General features: G+C 37.2%; 2 protein-coding genes across 2 annotated transcripts; one reads left to right on the forward strand and one right to left on the reverse strand.

Annotated features, from left to right (window-relative positions):
- Positions 1 to 1,002: 1,002 nt before the first annotated feature.
- On the forward strand, positions 1,003 to 3,536 carry LOC133715886 (uncharacterized). The gene is made up of 9 exons (XM_062142577.1): positions 1,003 to 1,163; positions 1,334 to 1,622; positions 1,704 to 1,784; positions 1,875 to 2,131; positions 2,366 to 2,435; positions 2,610 to 2,689; positions 2,816 to 2,878; positions 3,045 to 3,121; positions 3,238 to 3,536. Exons 2-9 carry the CDS (start codon positions 1,545 to 1,547, stop codon positions 3,336 to 3,338), a joined length of 807 nt encoding a protein of 268 aa, XP_061998561.1. The 5' UTR covers positions 1,003 to 1,163; positions 1,334 to 1,544; the 3' UTR covers positions 3,339 to 3,536.
- Positions 3,537 to 3,901: 365 nt separating this feature from the next.
- LOC133715525 (uncharacterized) lies at positions 3,902 to 5,323 on the reverse strand. The gene is made up of 3 exons (XM_062142044.1): positions 4,934 to 5,323; positions 4,334 to 4,462; positions 3,902 to 4,206 (listed from the first exon to the last, which is right to left on the reverse strand). The coding sequence occupies exons 1-3, from the start codon at positions 5,264 to 5,266 to the stop codon at positions 4,027 to 4,029; spliced, it is 642 nt and encodes a 213-aa protein (XP_061998028.1). The 5' UTR covers positions 5,267 to 5,323; the 3' UTR covers positions 3,902 to 4,026.
- Positions 5,324 to 21,011: the final 15,688 nt, after the last annotated feature.

Consider the following 21,011-nt stretch of genomic DNA (forward strand, 5'->3'; position numbering starts at 1 on the left):
CGGCTGCCCTCAAGCCTTGATTAATGAAATTGCAGAATACAAGGGGGGGACATAGAGGCTGAACCTCAAATTACAATAAGCTAGAGAGAACATCTTGAAATAATACTAGGATTCTCCACAAAACTTATGTATTCTAACAAGCATCAATTAACAAAAAGTGCACGAATGACTACTCCATTTATTTTGACATTAACAACAAAGGGGAAATATCACAAATGGTCACTGAGTTATGACTTATTCGACACTTAACTCACTGTATTTTCAACAATATCACTTAACTCACTCAGTTTTACATCCGTCTTTCACTTAACTCACTGCCGTTAATTCTACCGTTAGAAGCCGTTAAAATTGAGGGTATATTTGTCAAAACACTTAAAAATCATTTTTAACTTAAAAAAACTACATTTATTAGACTTTTTTTCAATTTTTTTAAATTTCTGAAATTTCTAATAAAAATGATTTTTTTAACTTAAATATAATTTGAAAAAAAATTGTCTTTTTTTTTTAAAAAAAGTTAGAAATGCATTTTTTTAGTGTTTAGATAAATATACCCTCAATTTACATTTATTAGACTTTTTTAAATTTTTTAAATTTATGAGATTTCTAATAAAAAATGATTTTTTTAACTTAAATATAATTTGAAAAAAAAATTGTCTTTTTTTTAAAAAAAAAAGTTAGAAATGCTTTTTTTTAGTGTTTAGACAAATATACCCTCAATTTTAATAGCTTTTAATGTCAAAATTAACGACAGTGAGTTAAGTGAAAGACGGATGTAAAACTGAGTGAGTTAAGTGATATTGTTGAAAATACAGTGAGTTAAGTGTCGAATAAGTCATAACTCAGTGACCATTGGTGATGTCTTCCCTGACAACAAATACTAAAAGTCGAGATCACTTTACACGGCGGGTGCATGGTTTAACTAATTTTCTCCGTTCTACCCCTCATCTTCCCCCAAAATGACGATATCTCCAATTCGCCAAGAGAGCAAATCGGAAAAGAATCCACATTACAAACGACCTGAACGACGTCGCAGAAAACGAAAAGGACGAAACTTGGGGCAAGAAGTCTACACCCTCTTCCAATGTCAACCCACCACTCCACCAGAGATCCAGGTGGAGATGATGAACCAGCATTCCGGACCGGCTTTCGGCTTACGGACTCGGGTAATCCAAATTAGCTCTTTCTGTCAATAGTTTTCAGCTTCAATAGTGAATTGGGTCCTCAACTTGAACATTATTTGTTATTGGGTTTTTCTGGGTTTCGTCTCTAACTGAACCTTATTTTGATTTGGGTTTGGACCGTTGGATTCTGGGAATTGCTGGAATTTGAACAGGGTATGTGCGAAAGAAAGCACCTTTCACTTTTTTGTCGTCAGTCTGATATCAGACAAATGTGATGCAGTGGATTATAGACGCCATGTCGTTTTGGACCAAAACTAATTCAATCCAATTTCCACAAGCTGTGGAGAAGAATAACTGAATAAGTACTTCAACTTGGAGACCTCCGTCACAGAAACCAAGGTAAGGACCAGAGGGAGTGAAGAAATGGGGGATTTGTACGCTTTGGATTTCGATGGAGTTATCTGCGATAGCTGCGGAGAGAGCTCCGTCTCTGCTGTGAAGGTAGTGTTTGTGTTTATGTTGTTCCAAAGTTTGAAGCTTTTTTACTTCAAAAATGTTTAGTTTGATCCAATGGTAATGTAGGCTGCTAAAGTGAGATGGCCAGCTCTGTTCAACGGTGTTGATTCGGCTTTAGAGAATTGGGTTGTTGATCAAATGCACGTAGTAAGTTCTCCATATGCTTAAGTACACGAAACCATTTATATATATGTTAGGAATTGAGTGATTGATAGTGAAGAATGAATGATGAATTAGGTGAGACCTGTGGTGGAAACTGGGTATGAGAATCTTTTACTTGTGAGGTTACTTCTGGAGATGAGAATTCCTTCTATAAGGAAGTCATCAGTTGCAGAAGGGCTCACAGTGGAAGGAATATTGGAGAAGTGGTCAGCATTGAAGCCTGTGATTATGGAGGAATGGGGTGAGGAAAGGGATCCTCTTGTAAATCTGTTCGGAAAGGTCAGGGATGAGTGGATGGACCAGGACTTGAATACTTGGATTGGTGCAAATAGGTACCCAATTTCAATATTTTGCAAAGCGATCATGTATATATATATATGTGTGTGTGATGTGTTTGCTAGAGATTGCATGGTCAAAATCTGAAGCAAAAGATAATAGCATTCGTGTTGGTTGTATGATTTCAAATTTTTGGCTTAATGGATTCTTGTCTAGCATAGTTTTACTCTATTCTCAGAGTTGCTGCTAGAGCCCTGTGCATAACTGAGTAGGAGAGAGTTTGCTTGCAGATTATATCCAGGTGTATCTGATGCTCTAAGATTTGCAAGCTCGACAATATATATAGTCACCACAAAGCAGGTATGAACCCGAGGCAAGCACTTATTTTTAGATCATTTGTTTTTTTGTGGACTCTCAAGTCTTTATTCACAGATTTTATATTAAACCAGCAGTTAGCGGACTTTCTGGTACAGTACACAGTTTGCCTTTATCATCTTCCCATCCCCTTATTTTCTGTTCTTATACATATTGCAGAGCCGATTTGCTGACGCTTTACTGCGAGAACTTGCAGGAGTTACAATACCACCTGAAAGAATATTTGGTCTTGGATCTGGGTATGGTTTTAATTTGATATTAGTCTGTTATTGGTATTTTGGCACTTAGCCTGTGGTATACTTTCTGTAGCGTGAAACTTTACTGTCTCTAGTATGTGTATATGTAATATGAAACTCCTCTTCCAGTCCTAAGGTAGAAGTATTGAAGATGCTTCAGAAGAAACCAGAACATCAAGGGCTGAAACTGCAGTACGTAATTTTCTGCTAAATATTTAACATAATAGAGCATGTTGTAATATGATTGTGACTGTGATAGAGTGTTTTGAGACCTGACATTCTGCCTTCTATGCGGTTAATGCTTATTACTATAACCTAGTACCTTTGAATGAGAACAATAATATTGAACTTTGGTCAGCTTTGTGGAAGATAGACTGGCAACCCTAAAGAATGTTATTAAAGAACCTGAATTGGATGGTTGGAGCTTGTATCTAGGTACACTTCTTTCTACCCTGAGTGTTATCACACATTTACTCTTTCACTTCTCTGTCATCAATTGTTGTTTATGCTTTATTCGCCCATGATAGCTGATTCTGGTTTAATTGTATTAGGGGATTGGGGGTACAATACAGAGGAAGAGAGAGACGAAGCTTCTAGAATCTCCAGGATTCAGATTCTTCAGCTTTCTGACTTCAGCACAAAGTTGAAGTAGCCTCTGTTCTTACCGTTGTTGTTCCCTATTCAGTTGTGAATGTGCTAATTCATATAAACGGCAAATTACAGTGTCTTCATGTAATGTACATTTACATTGATAGATTCAGAGATTTTCATGTAGTTCCTGCAGAAATTTTTGCACGGAGGAATCATAACTTTTGCAAATAAAAGAGCTCAAGCATTGGTTGTTGTGGAATTTGATTTTGGTTGTGAATGGTTGATGGTCTTAGATTGATTCAAGTTGACTCTTCTCTTGGTTAGTGGAAGATAATCATTTAGTTTAATTCCCTCAACCTACACTGTCTATGTCCTTCAGAAGGTCGGCAGAAATTAACCTAAATTTGATACTACTAATTAGATATGAATGTGTTTAATCTGGTAATTGTCGATATTCTAATTATTCTTGTATTTGGATCAGAAGAAACGTCAATCTGATCCATTGAGAAGTCTGCCTAAAAATTACCATGAGAAGTTCATTGTGCTCCTGGTAGATAGAAAATGGTATGTATATGACCTACCTACTCATGTGCAGCTCTCTTGTTCGTTTAGCCAGTTCCGAAATCAGCAACCTAATTAACTTAAATAACACTAATCTTGTACCCCAAGTTATACAAAAATGTATGCATTTGCTATGAGTTACATAAGGGGCCATTCCATTGCATTTCATAAAATTTACTAGTACAAAACTACAATTCCTCTTTCACTTGCCGATTGCTCTCTGTTGAACCGTCATTCTCGATGCTCTTTCTCTCATTCTGGAGCTTCTCAACGACTTGGTCTAAAGGAGGATCCCCAGGTCTTCTAAAAACTTGATCTCCAATCTTTATCTCGTAGGCCTCTGGTTGGTTCAACACAAACTCCTTCAACTAGTGAATAGGGAAAGAAGAAAGTAAGAGAACATATTGCAAGAACAAAACAGAGCAGAAGCTCATGATCAGTAATGATCAGGTCATCAACTCAGGCAGAGGGGAGAAGGGATTAGAAATATCATACCTCTGTCATGTCTTGGCCTCTTTCCATGGTGACCATGATCGTGCTCATATCAACACCCATGAACCGTACCCCAATAGATCCTGTTCTCAAAACTTTACTCCATTTCATAGCAATCTCAGCCACCATATCCTGAGAGTGGAAAAGAAACTTGCATAAAATTTACCATTCATTTGAAGTAATATCAAAACCTCCTTCATTTCCATAGCAATCAATCTTCAAGGGTTCCAAATGGAAAACAAGTATACAACAACGCCGTTCCTATTACCTAGAAATCCATTAGATCAACCATAAACTATGCTTATCTCATTGCAACAGGAATCAATTAGTACCGAAACAAGAACTAAAAACATAAAAGATACAACAATGTCCAATCCAAGGGTTCCAATCCACAGATTCATTAATACACATTTGAATCAAATTCATGCTCAAATAGCTCATTTCACACACCCAATTATCCATTAAGGTTTCTCAAGTATGAAATATTCGATCAAAAACAAAACCAGAAAAACCCAATAACAAACAACAGCAAAGCCAGAGACCCAATTCACATTAAAGCTGAAAAGAGTAAGATTAATGTGAAAAGAGTAAGATCGGGATTACCCGAGTCCGTTTGACGCCGAGTCGGAGCTTGATGAACCCGAAAACCGGCCCGGAATGCCGCTTCATCATCTCGGCCTGGATCTCCGATAACTCCATCTTCGACAAGTCGTTCGGCGGCGGATCGAAGGTTTGTGTGGATTTCTTGCCCCATTCTTTCCAAGTGTCGTCCTCTTCGTCGTCTACGACGTCGTCGAGGTCGTCGGTGATGTGGACTCGCCGCTTTCCTCCCTCGGCGAACCGGACGTATCCGCCATTTTGGGAAAAGATGAGGGGTAGAATAAAGAAAACGAGAACAGCGACGAGGAAGGAAAAGGGTGCTCTGGGGTTTGACATGCTTCGTGTGAAAGTGTTAAGAGTGGGGTATTTGGGCTGTATTTATAGGTTTTGCGAGGAAGGATTTTGTGTGCTCTGTAAAAAAAATGCGCCAATTTCGGTTTGCATGAGTTGGGGTATACTGGTTATGGAAAATGGATTTATGTGATGGAACTACCCTTGGAAAGACGAGCGGGCCTGATTTGGTATTGATGTTGAGAATACTCTATGAAGTATGGATAGTTAAGTACAAGTTTCGAGAATGTATTGCTTTGATATTATAATAAAATACAGATAATCAGACTTACATAATAATCTTTATTAATTAAGCCAATTCTGTAGAGAATGGTTAAATTTTTGAAGTACCTGTAATGTCCATAGTTTATTAATATGAAGAATAACAATATTTTCATCATGAGAGGGTGAAATTGATATTAGCCATAAAACTGAAAATAACTACCCACTATCCATTTATTTTCTTTTTTGTTTTTCAATCTTTATCTATTTTCATAAATTTTCAAAAATAAACGGTCAAATGGCACGCACAGAGTGCGTGTCAAGAGGCTAGTTATTAATAATTGCATAAAAGTCTTCCAAAAACCATTCGTTAGTAATAGTGTATGATTTTTGCAATTTGACAATTGTATCTCTAATGTGGAGTTATGTTTTTATGGTAAAATTCAGAATTATCTACGTTCAGAGTTACCATGTTTTCATGGTAATGTGGCTACTAGACCTAGTGGTTGCTTATGGGTGGATCTGATGCGCCGGAGTTTGTTCGGTACCTAGCCATTAATTGGGGTTCCATTGATGGAGGGCTGCAAGCCTTTACCTAGGTTGATCTTCATCAAACCAGATTCGTCTTCTCTCATAAGAAATCACAAAGCTTCTCACTCTAGAAAACGCACGGCTCCTTTCTCTACAAAACGCACAGCTCCTTTCTCTCTCTAAAATGTGAGAGCTTCACTCTTTCAAAACAGGCGAGCTTCTCTCTCTGGAAATAAAGCCGATCCTCTCTCTCTCTAAAAACGGAGAGCTTCTCTCCCTAAATCTCGATACTGTTACGAATTTAAAAGATGTTAGTTATAAAAGGGCAAAATCGTAAGAAATTTAGAGGAAAAGCAAGCTCGTTTTGAAAAGATGGGTAAATGGGGTTAAAAAGTGTAACTTGTTGTTTAAGTAGTCAATCTCTTAGAGTGTTTGGATAATTGGGGTTAATTAACCCCAAAATTGGGTAAATGATCATTTCCCCTTACTTTAATTTAATTTTTTTTACAAATTACCCAAATGTACTTACATAGGCATTTGCAAGCATAATTAGCTATAATGAGCCACGCTCATGCTACAGCCAGCGGTACCGACTCCCGCCAAAGGAGTGACCTACGGGAACACAATCAAGCAGGCTACCGCCTGAGCTCAGGCGTACCCCCAGAACACCGCTGACGCGCCGCCACGCATTGCGCCAAGACAGCATCAGAAGCTCCAGAAGCTAGGGACTGAAGCATATCAGTCCCACATTGAAAACATGGAGAAGATCAGATCCCTCCTCACCTATAAAAGGTTATCTCTTCTCTCCTCATTTATTACGCATTCAATACTTACCTACTGTTACTTTGTCAACATAAATACATTGACTGACTTAGGCATCAAAGAAGAGAATACCGCCCAACGCGGTCTCCCTCTGACGCCCTCTGTATTTTATTTGACAGGTAGCGGAAGCTCTAAGAACATCACAAGTAGCGGTCCTCCCATCGGACCAGCGTTAACAAAGGTTTAGCTACCGCTGAACTTTAGACATTAACACCAAACCACCCTCATTTGCAATTCTGTTTCTTTTTCTTTTTTTTCTTTTTGGCAAGTCAATCATTTCCAAATCCTAAACCTTTATTTTCCTGCAGGCACAGAGTGTTAGGAATGAAAATGGTAGTATTGTAATTTGCATTTGTTGCCTATAAATGGGCTGTTTTCTTTTTGTTTAGAATGATCTTAGTAACAATGAAGTCTCAAATTTCTCTCTGCTTTCTTCTTCGTTTTCTTCTCCTTGTTTTCTTTGTTTTTCATTTTCAATAAATCATTAATGTTATCATGGTATCAGAGCTACGGCTCTTGATCCTGTGGACTATTTCATGAGTATAGGTGCTTTCGTTTTTCCTCTAGCTTCCGCTTTTATCAGCTTCATTAGATTTCAATTCTGTGTATTCCCATTTTCAAACCCTAACCCCCAAAATTCAATTTCACCTGAATCTTGAAGCCTTGGCCATGGATTCTCACTCAAAGCTTGATCATGATCTCATCATCCGTTATCTATGATTTCGATGTGTTTCGGTTGCTGTGATTTGCTCCAGTTTGCTCAGTCAAGGGTTTCATAATTGGTTCCTTCACTCATCGAGCACTAAGGTGTTGCCTTCGTCACTTGGTTGAATCAAGGTTGCTTCGGTTATTCACTCGGTAACACAGATTTTCTCATCTTGTTATGGAGCATTTCGTCGAGCATCTGGTATGCGTCGCTAATCTCTGGAATATGGTTATGGATTTTGGTTCATTAGCCTGGAGTCCAATTCCTAGTTTGTGCATTTTGTCAAACAGCTGCTATGCATGAGTTTCTATATATTAATAGCCTTGACTTGAAAATTCTTCAATTGTCATTTGGTGGTATAAGGATGTGTTATTCTGATATATGATCTTGATGATTATGGATTCATTCATCTGTCTGCATTATTGCTGCACTGTACTGCTTAGGGGTGACTCTTTTGGTGACCATAAGGTTGATTGTTGTTGTTTAGTGTTTTCCAGCCACTCATTGTGTTGTCTTACTGATCATAAAACAAATTAAACAAAAACCTTGGTGATGTATAACATAACTTTGGAGATGTCCAGTCCTCCGTATAACATAACCTTTGAAGTATAACATAACTTTTGGAGATGCTTGTTCTCCGTATAACAAAACTTTGGAGATGTCTTGTTCTTCTAAAAGAAAAATATTGCAGTGAGTCAAAAAAAAAAAAAGCAAATTGGGATGTGGATGGAAATATTATTGTGCAGCGGCTTACAAGTTCATGTAGTATATGTTGGGGAAATGCAGAAGAGTTGGAGGCAAGATTATTTGATGTGAATAGAGCCATGTTGAAGAGTTGTGGGTTTGTTGTTTGCTTGTCTTGTCTTCATTAGCTAAAGTACCATTGGAGTTCTGAAGCTAAGGCGATAAACACCAATTGCCAAATGCATTGCTATTAAAATCTGCATCTAGGGGGTTTCATTTAACTGGAGAAGAGGATAGATGAACATATAGCCATGATGAACCTTTTTACATGCATTCCAAACACATGTATAACTTGGAGTTGATAATGCACCAGGCTTGGAAGATGAGGATTACAATGTTCACTGCCTTCAGCAATGTGGTTGTTCTACTCTTGGTTTTCATTCTAGAAGACAATAGCTGCAGTGAATAACTTGAATATCTGCTTTGTTTGTCTATGGCTTGCAAGAGGTAGCAAATGTGTCTCTGCTTCATAATATATAACTTGGTTATTTGAAGTGGTTTGCTGGTAACTTGGCCTCAGGAGTTGTAGCTGCTGCTTCACTCTCAACTGCTCTCTCTTTCTTCACTTCCGATTCTCTAGCCTTCAATCTCCGGCTGCCGCTCTCCGTTACTGAAATTAGTGGAGACTTCTGAAGAGCTTAGTCATGGCCGATGGGGATTCGGATTCTGACAATAGCTATGTCCTTCTTTTGTCTCACTCAATAAAGCTGCTTATGCATTTGCAATCCTGTGAACAAGGAATGGATGGTGCTTCTTTTCTTTTCTTTGTCTACTCTTTGGACTATGCTCATACCCGATTGGCTAATGATTCTAAGGCTATAAAGAAGGTAGGAGAAAGACAATTCAATGGTCTGATTGATGTTTGTGGGTTCTAACCGGAGGTTTGCAGGACAGTTACTTTGCTAGCTTTGCTCTTGGATGGGTCGTCACCAATGTTGGGCCAGTAATAAAGCAGAATTGACAGTGTGTTAACATCAGGTTATGCAAGCATTGAAGAAGAAGTTTTGATATTTCATGGGTTCCAACCATTATGCTTGGTACCCAAGCATATGGTTGGGGAGTGTTAGGAATGAAAAGGGTAGTATTGTAATTTGCATTTGTTGCCTATAAATGGGTTGCTTTCTTTTTGTTTAGAATGATCTTAGTAACAATGTAGTCTCAAATTTCTCTCTGCTTTCTTCTTCGTTTTCTTCTCCTTGTTTTCTTTGTTTTTCATTTTCAATAAACCATGAATGTTATCATGGAGAACTTCAAAACTCTTTGCGATTTTCTCTTTTCTTTTCCATCAAAAATTTCTCTAGCATAGTCATTCTATCTCTCTAATGTGATGCTTTGAAGTTTAATTATGGCAGAACAAGCAACTTTAGACCCATCTTTGGAAAAAAAAAGTTAAATCTGATTTGCAATAGAGACATGGAAGAAAAATATGAGTTTTAGTGATCATTCGAGCTCCTTTGAATCCATCATTCCTGGTAAGATTCTAACTGAAATTATTTGGTGTATTTCAATGCATCGCTTTCCGCTAAAAATATCGATTTCTCAGCGATTTGGTGGACTAGGAGCTTTAAATTTGTGGGTTCAGTTCGTCTTAGTTTGATTTTGGTATGGTTTGCTTGTTAATCATGGTTTTGACTTGAGTTGATTTATAATTTTGAAATTATTGACGCTTTGATTTCATTTTGACCTTAGTCATATCATCACTCTACAGACTGCTTTATGTCACTGGGAATGGTATCTTGAATCAACGTTGCTTAATCAGATGTGAGAGGTTTTGGATCTTCTTTGGTTTAGGTGATATGCTTATATCTTTCTTCAGTTTTGTATGGCAGTTATGATGACATACCTAAATCTTTAAACTTAGTTACATCGTGATTTTTCATCTGAGCCCTGAACTTTGTCACACTAATTGCAGAACTTTTGACAGATTGCCACACTAATGACATTTAGGAGAAAAATTGGTTTATTGTACAATGATGTTTAATTCATGACTAACTTGCCAAATATAAAAAGGAAAACAGAAAAAAGAAAAAGAAACACAATTACAAGAGAGGGTAGTTAGGGTAATTTGTCAAAAAAATTGTATTAAAGTAATGGAAAAATAGAGAGGGTGTGTAAATAGTGAAAATGGGTGTGCGAATAGCACCACCCTTCTAAATTTGATTATTCTATAAATAAACAATAAATGATTTAAATCTATTTATAAGTTACATAAAACAACTTTAATGAATGTTTTAAATTAACAAAAATCTATTTAAAAATTACACAAAACAACTTAAACAATTTTTTTAAATTAACAAAAATAATAGAGAGCCTTATCTCACTCTCTATATTTAGATTTAGGAGTGAGATAACTAAAAGTTAAAATGGAGAGCCACTTAAAAGTTAAAAGTTAAGAGTCTAGTGAAGCCACTAAAATGAACTAATATAGTTTCCAAAAATTACTTAGTTTTGTCTAAAAATCTAGATGAACTAATAAATACTAACCTCTTCACATGCACCCTGTGCATGCCATTTGACTTTTCATTTCTCTTCTAGAAATGTGAAATAGTATATGAACAATGAATTATAACAAAAACAAAAACAAATATTCAAATAAAAAAGAAAAAAAAAGTAGTGTTTTCACTTTTTGTTGTCAATGGTTCATTTTTCCTACTTTTTACTATCTTTTGATAATTTGTTTTTCTTTTACATATTAACAAACCATGAGCCTAACAGAAAGTTAAAAAATTTAACCATCTTGTATTAGAATTAGGAGGATTGTATTATTGCAAATCTCATTTTGCTATTTTTATTATATTTCTAAATATAAAAACTAGGTATAACATACTTTCTTTATCTGTTGGTCCACATTTTGAGTTTAGGAATCTTCAAATAGAACTTACTATCCATTCCAAAAAAAAAAAAATAATAATCAGAACTTACTATTTAACATAAATTGTATTTTTTGTCTCAATATTATTAAGTTTTTAGATTCAACGTACATTCAAGTATGACTTTTGACATTTGCTTGAACAAAATAATATGCGTGTGTGTATTATGAAATTATCAAATATTTGTAATTTGTCAATTGGCAGTATTCTTAAAAAAATTAAAATAAAATAAAAGAAGAAGCAAAATACTAAAATTACTATACACTTTACCTTTTGAAACAGATAGTTAATTATGGATCGATGCAAAATGACTTGAAGAATTGGTATTTTTTTTATAGGAATATATCATACAAAACAAATAAAAGAAGAAGCAACCCTGTATATCTTGTACTACAGTACATAACTAATAGGCAAAATATCACAAATAGTCACTGAGTTATGACTCATTCGACACTTAACTCACTGTATTTTCAACAATATCACTTAACTCACTCACTTTTACATCGTCTCTCACTTAACTCACTACCGTTAATTCTATCGTTAAAAGCTGTTAAAATTGAGGGTATATTTGTCAAAACGCTTAAAAATACATTTCTAACTTTTAAAAAAATCTAAATTTATTAGATTTTTTTTAATTTCTGAAATTTCTAATAAAAAAGAATTTTATTTTAATTTAAATATATAATTTGAAAAAAAAATTGTCTTTTTTTTTTAAAAAAGTTAGAAATGCATTTTTTTTAGTGTTTAGACAAATATACCCTTAATTTTAATGACTTTTAACAGTAGAATTAACAACAATGAGTTAAGTGAAAGACGGATATAAAAGTGAGTGAGTTAAGTGATATTGTTGAAAATACAGTGAGTTAAGTGTCGAATAGGTCATAACTCAGTGACTATTTGTGATATTTTCCCTAACTAACAATTAAGTGAGAACAAAACCTTGAAGCCATACCCGTGAGAGAAAATTTCTAGAGAGAGAGGGTCCTCCTTCTCTCTAGAAATCTTCTCTAGATCTGCCATTATTTTGAGAGTCCACCACCACTCCCACCCCACCCGCCACCACCTCCACCACTGCCCCCATCACCTTCACCCAATCTCTTTTCTCGACCAGATCTGCTCACTTCATCATTTACCACCTTCCTCTCTTTCCTCACCTGAGATTTCCAGTGATGGAAAACTCCATGTTCACCACCATCTTCACCTCCTCTCCATCCCACGTTTTCTCCTTCTCCACAGACCAAATCTCCTCTCGAGTCACCAAATTTTTCTCTCTGAGTTCTACCCCCAAATCTGTTCATGCTTTCTCTGGACGGGATTGACTATGGTTGCTTCCAGATCTGCTTACTTCTCCACCACATCTAGGCAAGCTTTTGCCCGTTGGCGGATTTTTGTCCACTTTAAAGAGGTTGTCCAGATTGCTTCGGCAATCACGCCCTCTACGGTTACTTTGTTTCCCTTGGGCGTTCTTGAGCCCTGTGTGTGTTCCAACAGGTGGAGGAGGTGGCATGATTTGGTTTACGATGGTGGCTTCTGTTCATCGAGCGGCATGAATGCGGCGGTGGTATTTCTTTGCGGCAGTAGATTCGTTGGCTGTTTGATAAGATTAGGGTTTGTAATTTTTCTTTGGGCTTTTGGCTGGTAGCTGGGTTTGACCCATTGTGGGTTTTATTTTATGTTTGTTGGGCCTATGTGCCTCATTTGCTGGGCCTATGTGCCTCTTTTGCTGGGGTCTTATATACCTATTCTATTTTGCTTGATCATAGGCCTCATTAAAAAGCCCGTGGATTAAGTGGGGCCGATGGAGGTCCGCCGGCCCGAGGGCCAAAAGCCCGACCCGGCCCATCAAAAAGCCCGCCATAGGCCCAGCCCGGTGGGTAGAGGGCCGGCTTGGTTTAAGGGTTTTAAACCCGGCCGGCCCATAGGCCCGGCCAGCCAAAAGTTCGTTAGGCCTAGCCCGTAAAAGCTCGCAAACAAAAAATATTATATAAATAACACAGAAACTCTTGTGCAGAACACCTAACTTCGCTGAATTACTGGGAACTGTTTGGATAGAATTAGGAGTTGTACCCTATATGCACGGAAAGCCCTATGTGTCTAGTTTCTGAGGAATTTTACAGTTTGTGATCCAGACTTTTCTAGAAGGAGTTATGACAATTTAAATAAAGGAAGTTTATCTTGAACGAGAATCTGCAACACAGAAACTGTTGTGCAGAACACCCAACTTCATTGAATTACGGGGAACCACTTGGACGGAATTAAGAGATGTACCCTATATTCACGGAAAACCCCATGTGTCTAGTTTCTGAGGAATTTTACGGTTTGCGATTCCGACTTTTCTAGAAGGAGTTATGACAATTTAAGTGAAGGCAGTTCAGCTTGAACGAGAATCTGCAACACAGAAACTGTTGTGCAGAACACCTAACTTCTCTGAATTACAGGGAACTTCTCAGATGGAATTAAGAGCTGTATCCTATATGAATGGAAAGCCTCATGTGTCTAGTTTCTGAGGAATTTTACGGTTTGCGATTCCGACTTTTCTAGAAGGATTTATAGCAATTTAAGTGAAGGCAGTTCTGCTTGGACTGGAATCTGCAACATCTTTTACAAGTTCATGTCTAGAACCAAACTTCGCTGAATTACTGGGAACTTCTAGGATAGAATTAGGAGTTGTACCCTATATGCATGGAAAGCCCCATGTGTCTAGTTTCTGAAGAATTTTACAGTTTGCGATTTTGACTTTTCTAGAAGAAGTTATGGCAATTTAAGTGAAAGCAATTCAGCTTTGATGGGAATCTGCAACATCTTTTACAAGTTTATGTCTAGAAGACCCAGCACATATATTTGGAAATCTTCAGTGTGCCACATCATCATTATATGTGTGTGTGTGTCTCTTTGTGTGAGTGTGAATTTGTTGTAATTTGGCTTATGGTGAAATTGGACGTTCTCATACTTCTATATACAATATGTGCATATATATTGTACATGTCATGACTACGGTTGACCGATTCGATTGGATTCGAAAATATGGTGAAATTAGCTAAATTTTTTACCACACTTATAATTTATTATAATAATCTCATCCAACGGTCGGTTTTTTCATTTTATTTGAATTGATAGAGGTTGCCCTTTGGAGTGTATGATATATAAATATAGGTTTATAAGAGTAACTAAGTTTGACCTAACTGATTGAATTCGAAACGAGAACCAAATTGGCTGGATTTTCTACAACCACTATAAAACATTACAATCTCTTCATCAAGCGGTTGGTTTCTCCGAATTCATTTTCCATTTCATGGTTGTTTTAGAATGAATCTCAACAATTTAAATGCAATGTATAAGTCAATACAATTTTAGGAGGCAAATTTGTATAGGCAAACGTCTTTGTAATTAAAATTGAAGTTTTTATCTTATCTTCACGCACATCCATCTATGGAATATTTACAGACGTGATGTGAAAAAATAAGCACGTTTCGCGGTCGTCATGTCATCGGTTAACTAAGAAGACATACAAGTGACAACGGTTGACCAATTCGATCGGATTCGAAAATATGGTGAAATTAGCTAAATTTTTTACCACACTCATAATTTATTATAATAATCATATCCAACGGTTGATTTTTCCATTTTCTTTGAATTGATAGATGTTGCTATTTAGAGTGTATGATATATAAATATAGTTTTATAAGAGTAACTAAGTTTGACCTAGTTGATCGAATTCGAAACGAGAACTAAATTGGCTGAAATTTTTACAACCACCATAAAACATTACAATCTCTCCATCGAGCGGTTGGTTTCTCCAAATTCATTTTCCACTTCATGTTTGCTTTAGAATGAACCTCAACAACTTAAATACAATTTATAAGTTATACAACTTTATGAGGCAAATTGGTATAGGTCAACGTCTTTGTAATTAAAATTGAAGTTTTTATCTTATGTTCACGCACATCCATCTATGGAATATTTACAGACGTGATGTGAAAAAATAAGCACGTTTCGCGGTCGTTATGACATCGGTCAACTAAGAAAACATACAAGTGACGACGGTTGACCAATTCGATCAGATTCGAAAATATGGTGAAATTGGCTAAAGTTTTTACCACACTCATAATTTATTGTAATAATCATATCTAACGGTTGGTTTTTCCATTTTCTTTGAATTGATAGAGGTTGCTCTTTAGAGTGTATGATATATAAATATAGGTTTATAAGTTTGACCTTGATGATCGAATTCGAAACGAGAACCAAATTGGCTGAAATTTTTCCAACCACCATAAAACATTACAATCTCTCCATCAAACGGTTGGTTTCTCCAAATTCATTTTTCACTTCATGTTTGCTTTAGAATGAACTTCAACAATTTAAATGCATAAGTTATACAACTTTAGGAGGCAAATTGGTATAGACAAATGTATTTGCAATTAAAATTGAAATTTTTATCTTATGTCCACGCACATCCATCGATGAAATATTTACAAATGTGATGTAAAAAATAAGCATGTTTCGCGGTCATTATGCCATCAGTCAATTAAGAAAACATACAAATGACTACGGTTGACCAATCCGATCAGGTTCGAAACTATAGTGAAATTGACTAAATTTTTAACCACACGCATAATTTATTGTAATAATCACATCCAACGGTCAGTTTTCCCAATTTCTTTGAATTGATAGAGCTTGCTCTTTGGAATGTATGATATATAAATATAGATTTATAAATAAATTAGTGTCTTTAAATATTTATTATAAATAAAGGCCACAAGGCCCGTCCCAAAAAAGCCCGCAAGGCCCGGCCCGAAAAAGCCCGCAAGACCCGCTTTATATGAACGGGCTTGGATCATTCGATTTATAATAAAGCCCGGTCCGGCCCAAGCCCGCTATGAATGGGCCGGGCCTGACCCGTTGACGAGGCCTACTTGATCCTTTGGATCTTCTAATACAATCATTGACCAAATAAATTAAGTGAGAACAGGGCCGAAACTGATCCATATTTTTATATATTGATCGATATGTAGTAGATCTGATTACAAATGAGTGACTGCAGCATATATGCGTTTATACGTCTTTTGAAGACAATAGATATATGGAGTACGTAACCCGTGATTAACTAACTAATACTTACATAGACCCTTTAAAAAAAAAAAAAAAACACTAATACTTACATAGAAAATTGAAAACAGGCAAAGAACGATCCATGGATATGGGTATTTGGTATTCGTATATATTGATCGATATGAAGTATGTAGATCATGTTTAGGGAATGGGTGAGGAATGAAGTGACTGCAGAGTGCGCTTATATATAGATCGAATTCGATCTAAAGGCAACAGCACATGCTGCATATATGCAACTTGATTTTAGGATATGGATTGAGCACATAGCTAGATGATTTTATGTGGTAATCATGAAACCAACCAAAGAACTTGGCTCAACTAATTTGTGATCAAACAGTAGCCAGTTTTGTATTTAACAACAAAGTTTTATGTCGTCACGGTTGTGAATTTGTGAACCGATCAACTGTGCGTAATCAAATCTAACGTGTTCGATCGTGAATGGGCATTATACAGGCGTTGAGGGAACTGATGCAAACTCTTGCAGGGTACAAGAAGAACTGCCTTTCGATGATGTAGATATCACTAATCACTAATACTAATAGTGCAGGGCCGCGGGGTCCTTTACTATGACATTAAGAAGAAAATCAAATAACATAGATACCACGACAAAACGCCAATGCCTATTGTGACAATGAGGTTCTAATCAGATTTTATCATATGCATTCACTAGTCAAGAGGCGGAGAAGACTTAAACTCTTTTTTCCTTTTTGAGTCTAAGTTATGACTCAGTTGGTATGCCGACGTTGGTTGTATCCATTTTATGGCCCGTTGGTTTGTGACTTTCTTTGCAGCCTCATGGTGTACTGGAGAGTATTAACTCCATTATTTTTCTTAATTCTAGGAAGGTATGTACATATCATTTGATCTGTTTTTATATTACAAGTATACCTTTATGGCTCTTGTTTGATTTGCAATACTACTGGTAATATTACTATTCCACTTGAATGAAAACTTTTGCTTTGATAGGGAAAAATAAAAAAGTCAAATAGTTACAGGCGCTCAAGCTCGATTCGACCCTCTCGGCCTCCACCTTCTTGTTGCGATCGAGCTAGGGAAAACTGACCTTGCTCCACATCGGCAAATGATCGTACATAGGAATCTTGAATCGCATGGCAACCTCCAATCCCCCTCTTCATTAATTTCTAAAGCTGCAACCAAATCTAAAATTATATACTCATTGAATGGAGCTTAATACAAGTCCTTTAGTTAATGGACGAATTTGATAGAGAGGTACCAAAGTGCACAACTGTTTAATAAGTTTTTTTTTTTTTTTTTTTTGAGGGAATTGAATATGCATAGTGTCATCAAGGCACATTAAGGAAAATACATACACCAAAACTTAGACCTTTAAGTAACACACTGTCAGATCTTTTTGGTCTAAATGGGGAGAAAATCTCTAACAAATAAATTTTATCATAGAACTCAAGGCGCACATATTCCAAGTGACGAAAATAAAGAAAAAAACATGACTCAAAGACAACTACACGACTCGAGGAAACTAACAACCAACACCCGTCATTGCACGTCATTGTGGATTTGTGGTACGAGACCTCACCTGAAAGCAGATTTTAATCGTAACTTGGCCCAGATAAAACAAACAAGAGGGCAAGGGAGGCCCAAACTCAAAGCCCAGGCCCAAGCCATAAATCCGAATGTGAGATGTTGAGGAAGTATCAGGCAGCGCAACATCATTAAGATCGAGTATTGATTTTCGCGGTAGTGATTTCAAGGCTCTGGTCTTGAGTTCATGGAGAATGGTAGCTTGGAAGAGTGGCTGCATCCAACTATTGGAAAACAAAAGGTAAGATATGCATCCAAGAATTTAAGATTTCTTCAGAGGCTAGCTAGACATAGCCATAGATGTTGCTTGTGCACTGGTGCATGTATCTTCACACTCTTTGTGATCTTAAGCCGAGCAATGTTCGTTTGGACAATGACTTGACTGGCTTGGTTTCTGACTTTGGACTGGCAAAGTTTGTCTCAGAAACTAGTAATGTTGCTTCAAATCAATCAAGCTCTATTGGAGTTAGAGGATCAGTTGGTTATGCTGCACCTGGTGTTACTCTTACATAGTTCAACGAGAGCTATTAATTTGATATATGCATAGATGTATACGCAATGACTAATATTTGTGATACATATTGTTTGAATTGTAGAGTATGGTATGGGAAGTGAGGTGTCAACATATGGGGATGTCAATAGCTAGCTTTGGCATTCTCTTGCAAGAAATGTTTATAGGGAAGAGGCCCACTGATCACATGTTGAGTGACAGCTTGAATCTTCATAATTTTATAAAGACGGCTCTCCCTGAACGTGTTGCATATATTACAGATTCACTACTCCGTCAAGGAGGCATCACCAATATTGTCAATGAAGCTCCCAATCAATCTAGCACAAGAGAACTAAACTTGAAGAGTGCTTGACTTTGATATTTGGAATTGGAATCGCGTGTTCTCCCGAGGCCCCAACAAACAAAAAGGATATCAATGATGTTGTATCTTAATTACAGTCCATTAGGGAAAATCTTCTTGGCTAGAACTATAGGAAAAGATATTGCGGTAGAATGATTGATTGTATTCATTCGTATGAAATATATATAGAACACCTACTTGTACAACTAAGGTTCTCCAACAAGTTAGGAGACCAAAAAGGAATGACAACTATACAATTACAATTGAATACAAATTGATACAAAATATTCTAACAGATCAATCCTAATCATATGCCAAGATACACTATCAATCTAATTGAATGTCAAGATATACTTTCCAACACTCTCCCTCAAGTTGGAGAATGAATGTCAAGAACTCCCAACTGTGAGCGATTTAAACTTCTCTTTCCTCAAAGCCTTAGTGAACACATCCGCCAATTGCTGTGAAGAAATCACATGTCAAGTGACAACTTCACCTTGTAAAATTTTATCCCGAATGAAATGGCAATCCATTTCAATATGCCGTGTTCTTTCATGAAATACAGGATTTGCAGCAATATGCAAGGCTGCTTGATTATCACAATGTAAAATAGCAGGACTTGAAATAGTCATATGTAAATCAGCCAATAAATATCTCAACCAAGTAAGCTCATAACATGTACCTTCCATAGCTCTATATTCAGCTTCTGCTCTTGATAATGATACTGTCTTTTGTCTCTTGATACGCCATGAGATAAGAGAATCTCCCAAGAACACACAATAGCCAGTAGTAGAACGACGGGTGATAGGACAACCCGCCCAATCAGAATCACAAAATGCTCTTAAGTTTAGATTATTATTAGAACGTAAAAGCAAACCTTGGCCAGGAGAAGACTTCAAATATCTGACAACTCGAAGTGCAACAGCCATGTGAGGTTAACGTGGCTCATGCATGAATCTACTAAGAATATGAACAGAGTATATGATGTCAAGTCTAGTAATTATAAGATATATAAGTCGACCAACTAAACGCCTGTATGCAGCAAGATCTTTGAGTGGTTCTCCTTTATTTGAAAGCTTGGATTCCTCCATAGGGAACTCAACCGGCTTAGCACCCAACAACTATCTTTGATAAGCTCCAAGGCATATTTACGTTGAGATATGTAAATCCCTTTCTTGGAACGAGCTATTTCAATGCCTAGGAAAAATTTAAGATCACCAAGGTCCTTCATACGAAAACGAGTATGAAGGAACTGCTTCAGGGCATTAATAGACTCCATATTGTTCCCTGTGATCAGAATATCGTCCACATAGATTAACAAGACAGTAAGGGATGTACCATTCTTGCTGACAAATAAAGAATAGTCGACTTTGGACTGAGAAAAACCAGCAGCAAGAATGGCCTCTGTGAACTTAGAAAACCATTGACGAGAGGCTTGTTTCAGTCCGTATAACGACTTGTGGAGGCAACACACAAGGTTTTCCCCCTGTCGCCAAAGACCAGGAGGAGGAGACATATAAATTTCTTCCAATAAATCACCATTTAGGAAAGCATTATTAACATCTAATTGATGTAAAGACCAATTCTAACTGGCAGCAACAGCATGAAGGCAGCAGACAGTTATCATTTTTGCAGTATGAGAAAAAGTATCATGATAATCGATACCTGCAACCTGAGTAAAGCCCCGAGCAACTAGGCTAGCCTTATAGCGCTTGACAGAACCATCAGCCTTACGCTTAATCCGATAGACCCATTTACAACTGATGGGGCATTTGCCAGGAGGTAAAGGGATAAGACTCCATGTCTGATTGTCAATAAGGGCTTGAAGCTCAGAATTCATAGCTTCCTGCCATTTGGGATCGGCTGCAGCAATATCATAAGATGTCGGTTCCTCATCCCGACTCACATTAGCAACATAATTGAGATGTGTAGGCAAATACCGATGATAGGATAAATAGTGACAAAGGGGATATCTCGTACCTGGTGTAGGACTAGGCGAGGCCGATGAAAGTTGGTGTGGAGGCAGAATCACCTGCGAGCAAACGTAGTCCTTGAGGCGGACGTTGGCTTCTCTGGTACGTTGGGAACGACGGAGAGGAGGAATGGGAGCCGCCGGTAGAGGAATAGGATCGACGGGAACAACCGGTTGGTTGACGGAGTCAATGGGTCGATCCGGCGGAGGAATTTGGGAACGGTCTAGAAGAGAGATCGGAGAAGAAGGGACGAGGTCAGAAGACAAGGGCGCTCTGGGTGATGGATCGAGGTCAGATGGAGGAGGTGAAGGAGGTGCTCTGGGTGATTGTAGAATTTCATCGATGTCGGTCGAATGAGGAGAA

This window comes from Rosa rugosa, chromosome 6, assembly GCF_958449725.1.
Source record: "Rosa rugosa chromosome 6, drRosRugo1.1, whole genome shotgun sequence".
Lineage (NCBI taxonomy): Eukaryota > Viridiplantae > Streptophyta > Magnoliopsida > Rosales > Rosaceae > Rosa > Rosa rugosa.

Bases quoted from the DNA above. Each gene is read 5' to 3' on its own strand.
- LOC133715525 (XM_062142044.1), bottom strand. From the start codon at position 5,266: ATGTCAAACCCCAGAGCACCCTTTTCCTTCCTCGTCGCTGTTCTCGTT. The intron at 4,463-4,933 runs GTAATCCCGATC...TTCCACTCTCAG, and splicing joins TCGGCGTCAAACGGACTCGG to GATATGGTGGCTGAGATTGC. The intron at 4,207-4,333 runs GTATGATATTTC...CCTATTCACTAG, and splicing joins GAGGCCAAGACATGACAGAG to TTGAAGGAGTTTGTGTTGAA.
- LOC133715886 (XM_062142577.1), top strand. From the start codon at position 1,545: ATGGGGGATTTGTACGCTTTGGATTTCGATGGAGTTATCTGCGATAGC. The intron at 2,132-2,365 runs GTACCCAATTTC...GTTTGCTTGCAG, and splicing joins ACTTGGATTGGTGCAAATAG to ATTATATCCAGGTGTATCTG. The intron at 2,690-2,815 runs GTATGGTTTTAA...CTCCTCTTCCAG, and splicing joins ATATTTGGTCTTGGATCTGG to TCCTAAGGTAGAAGTATTGA.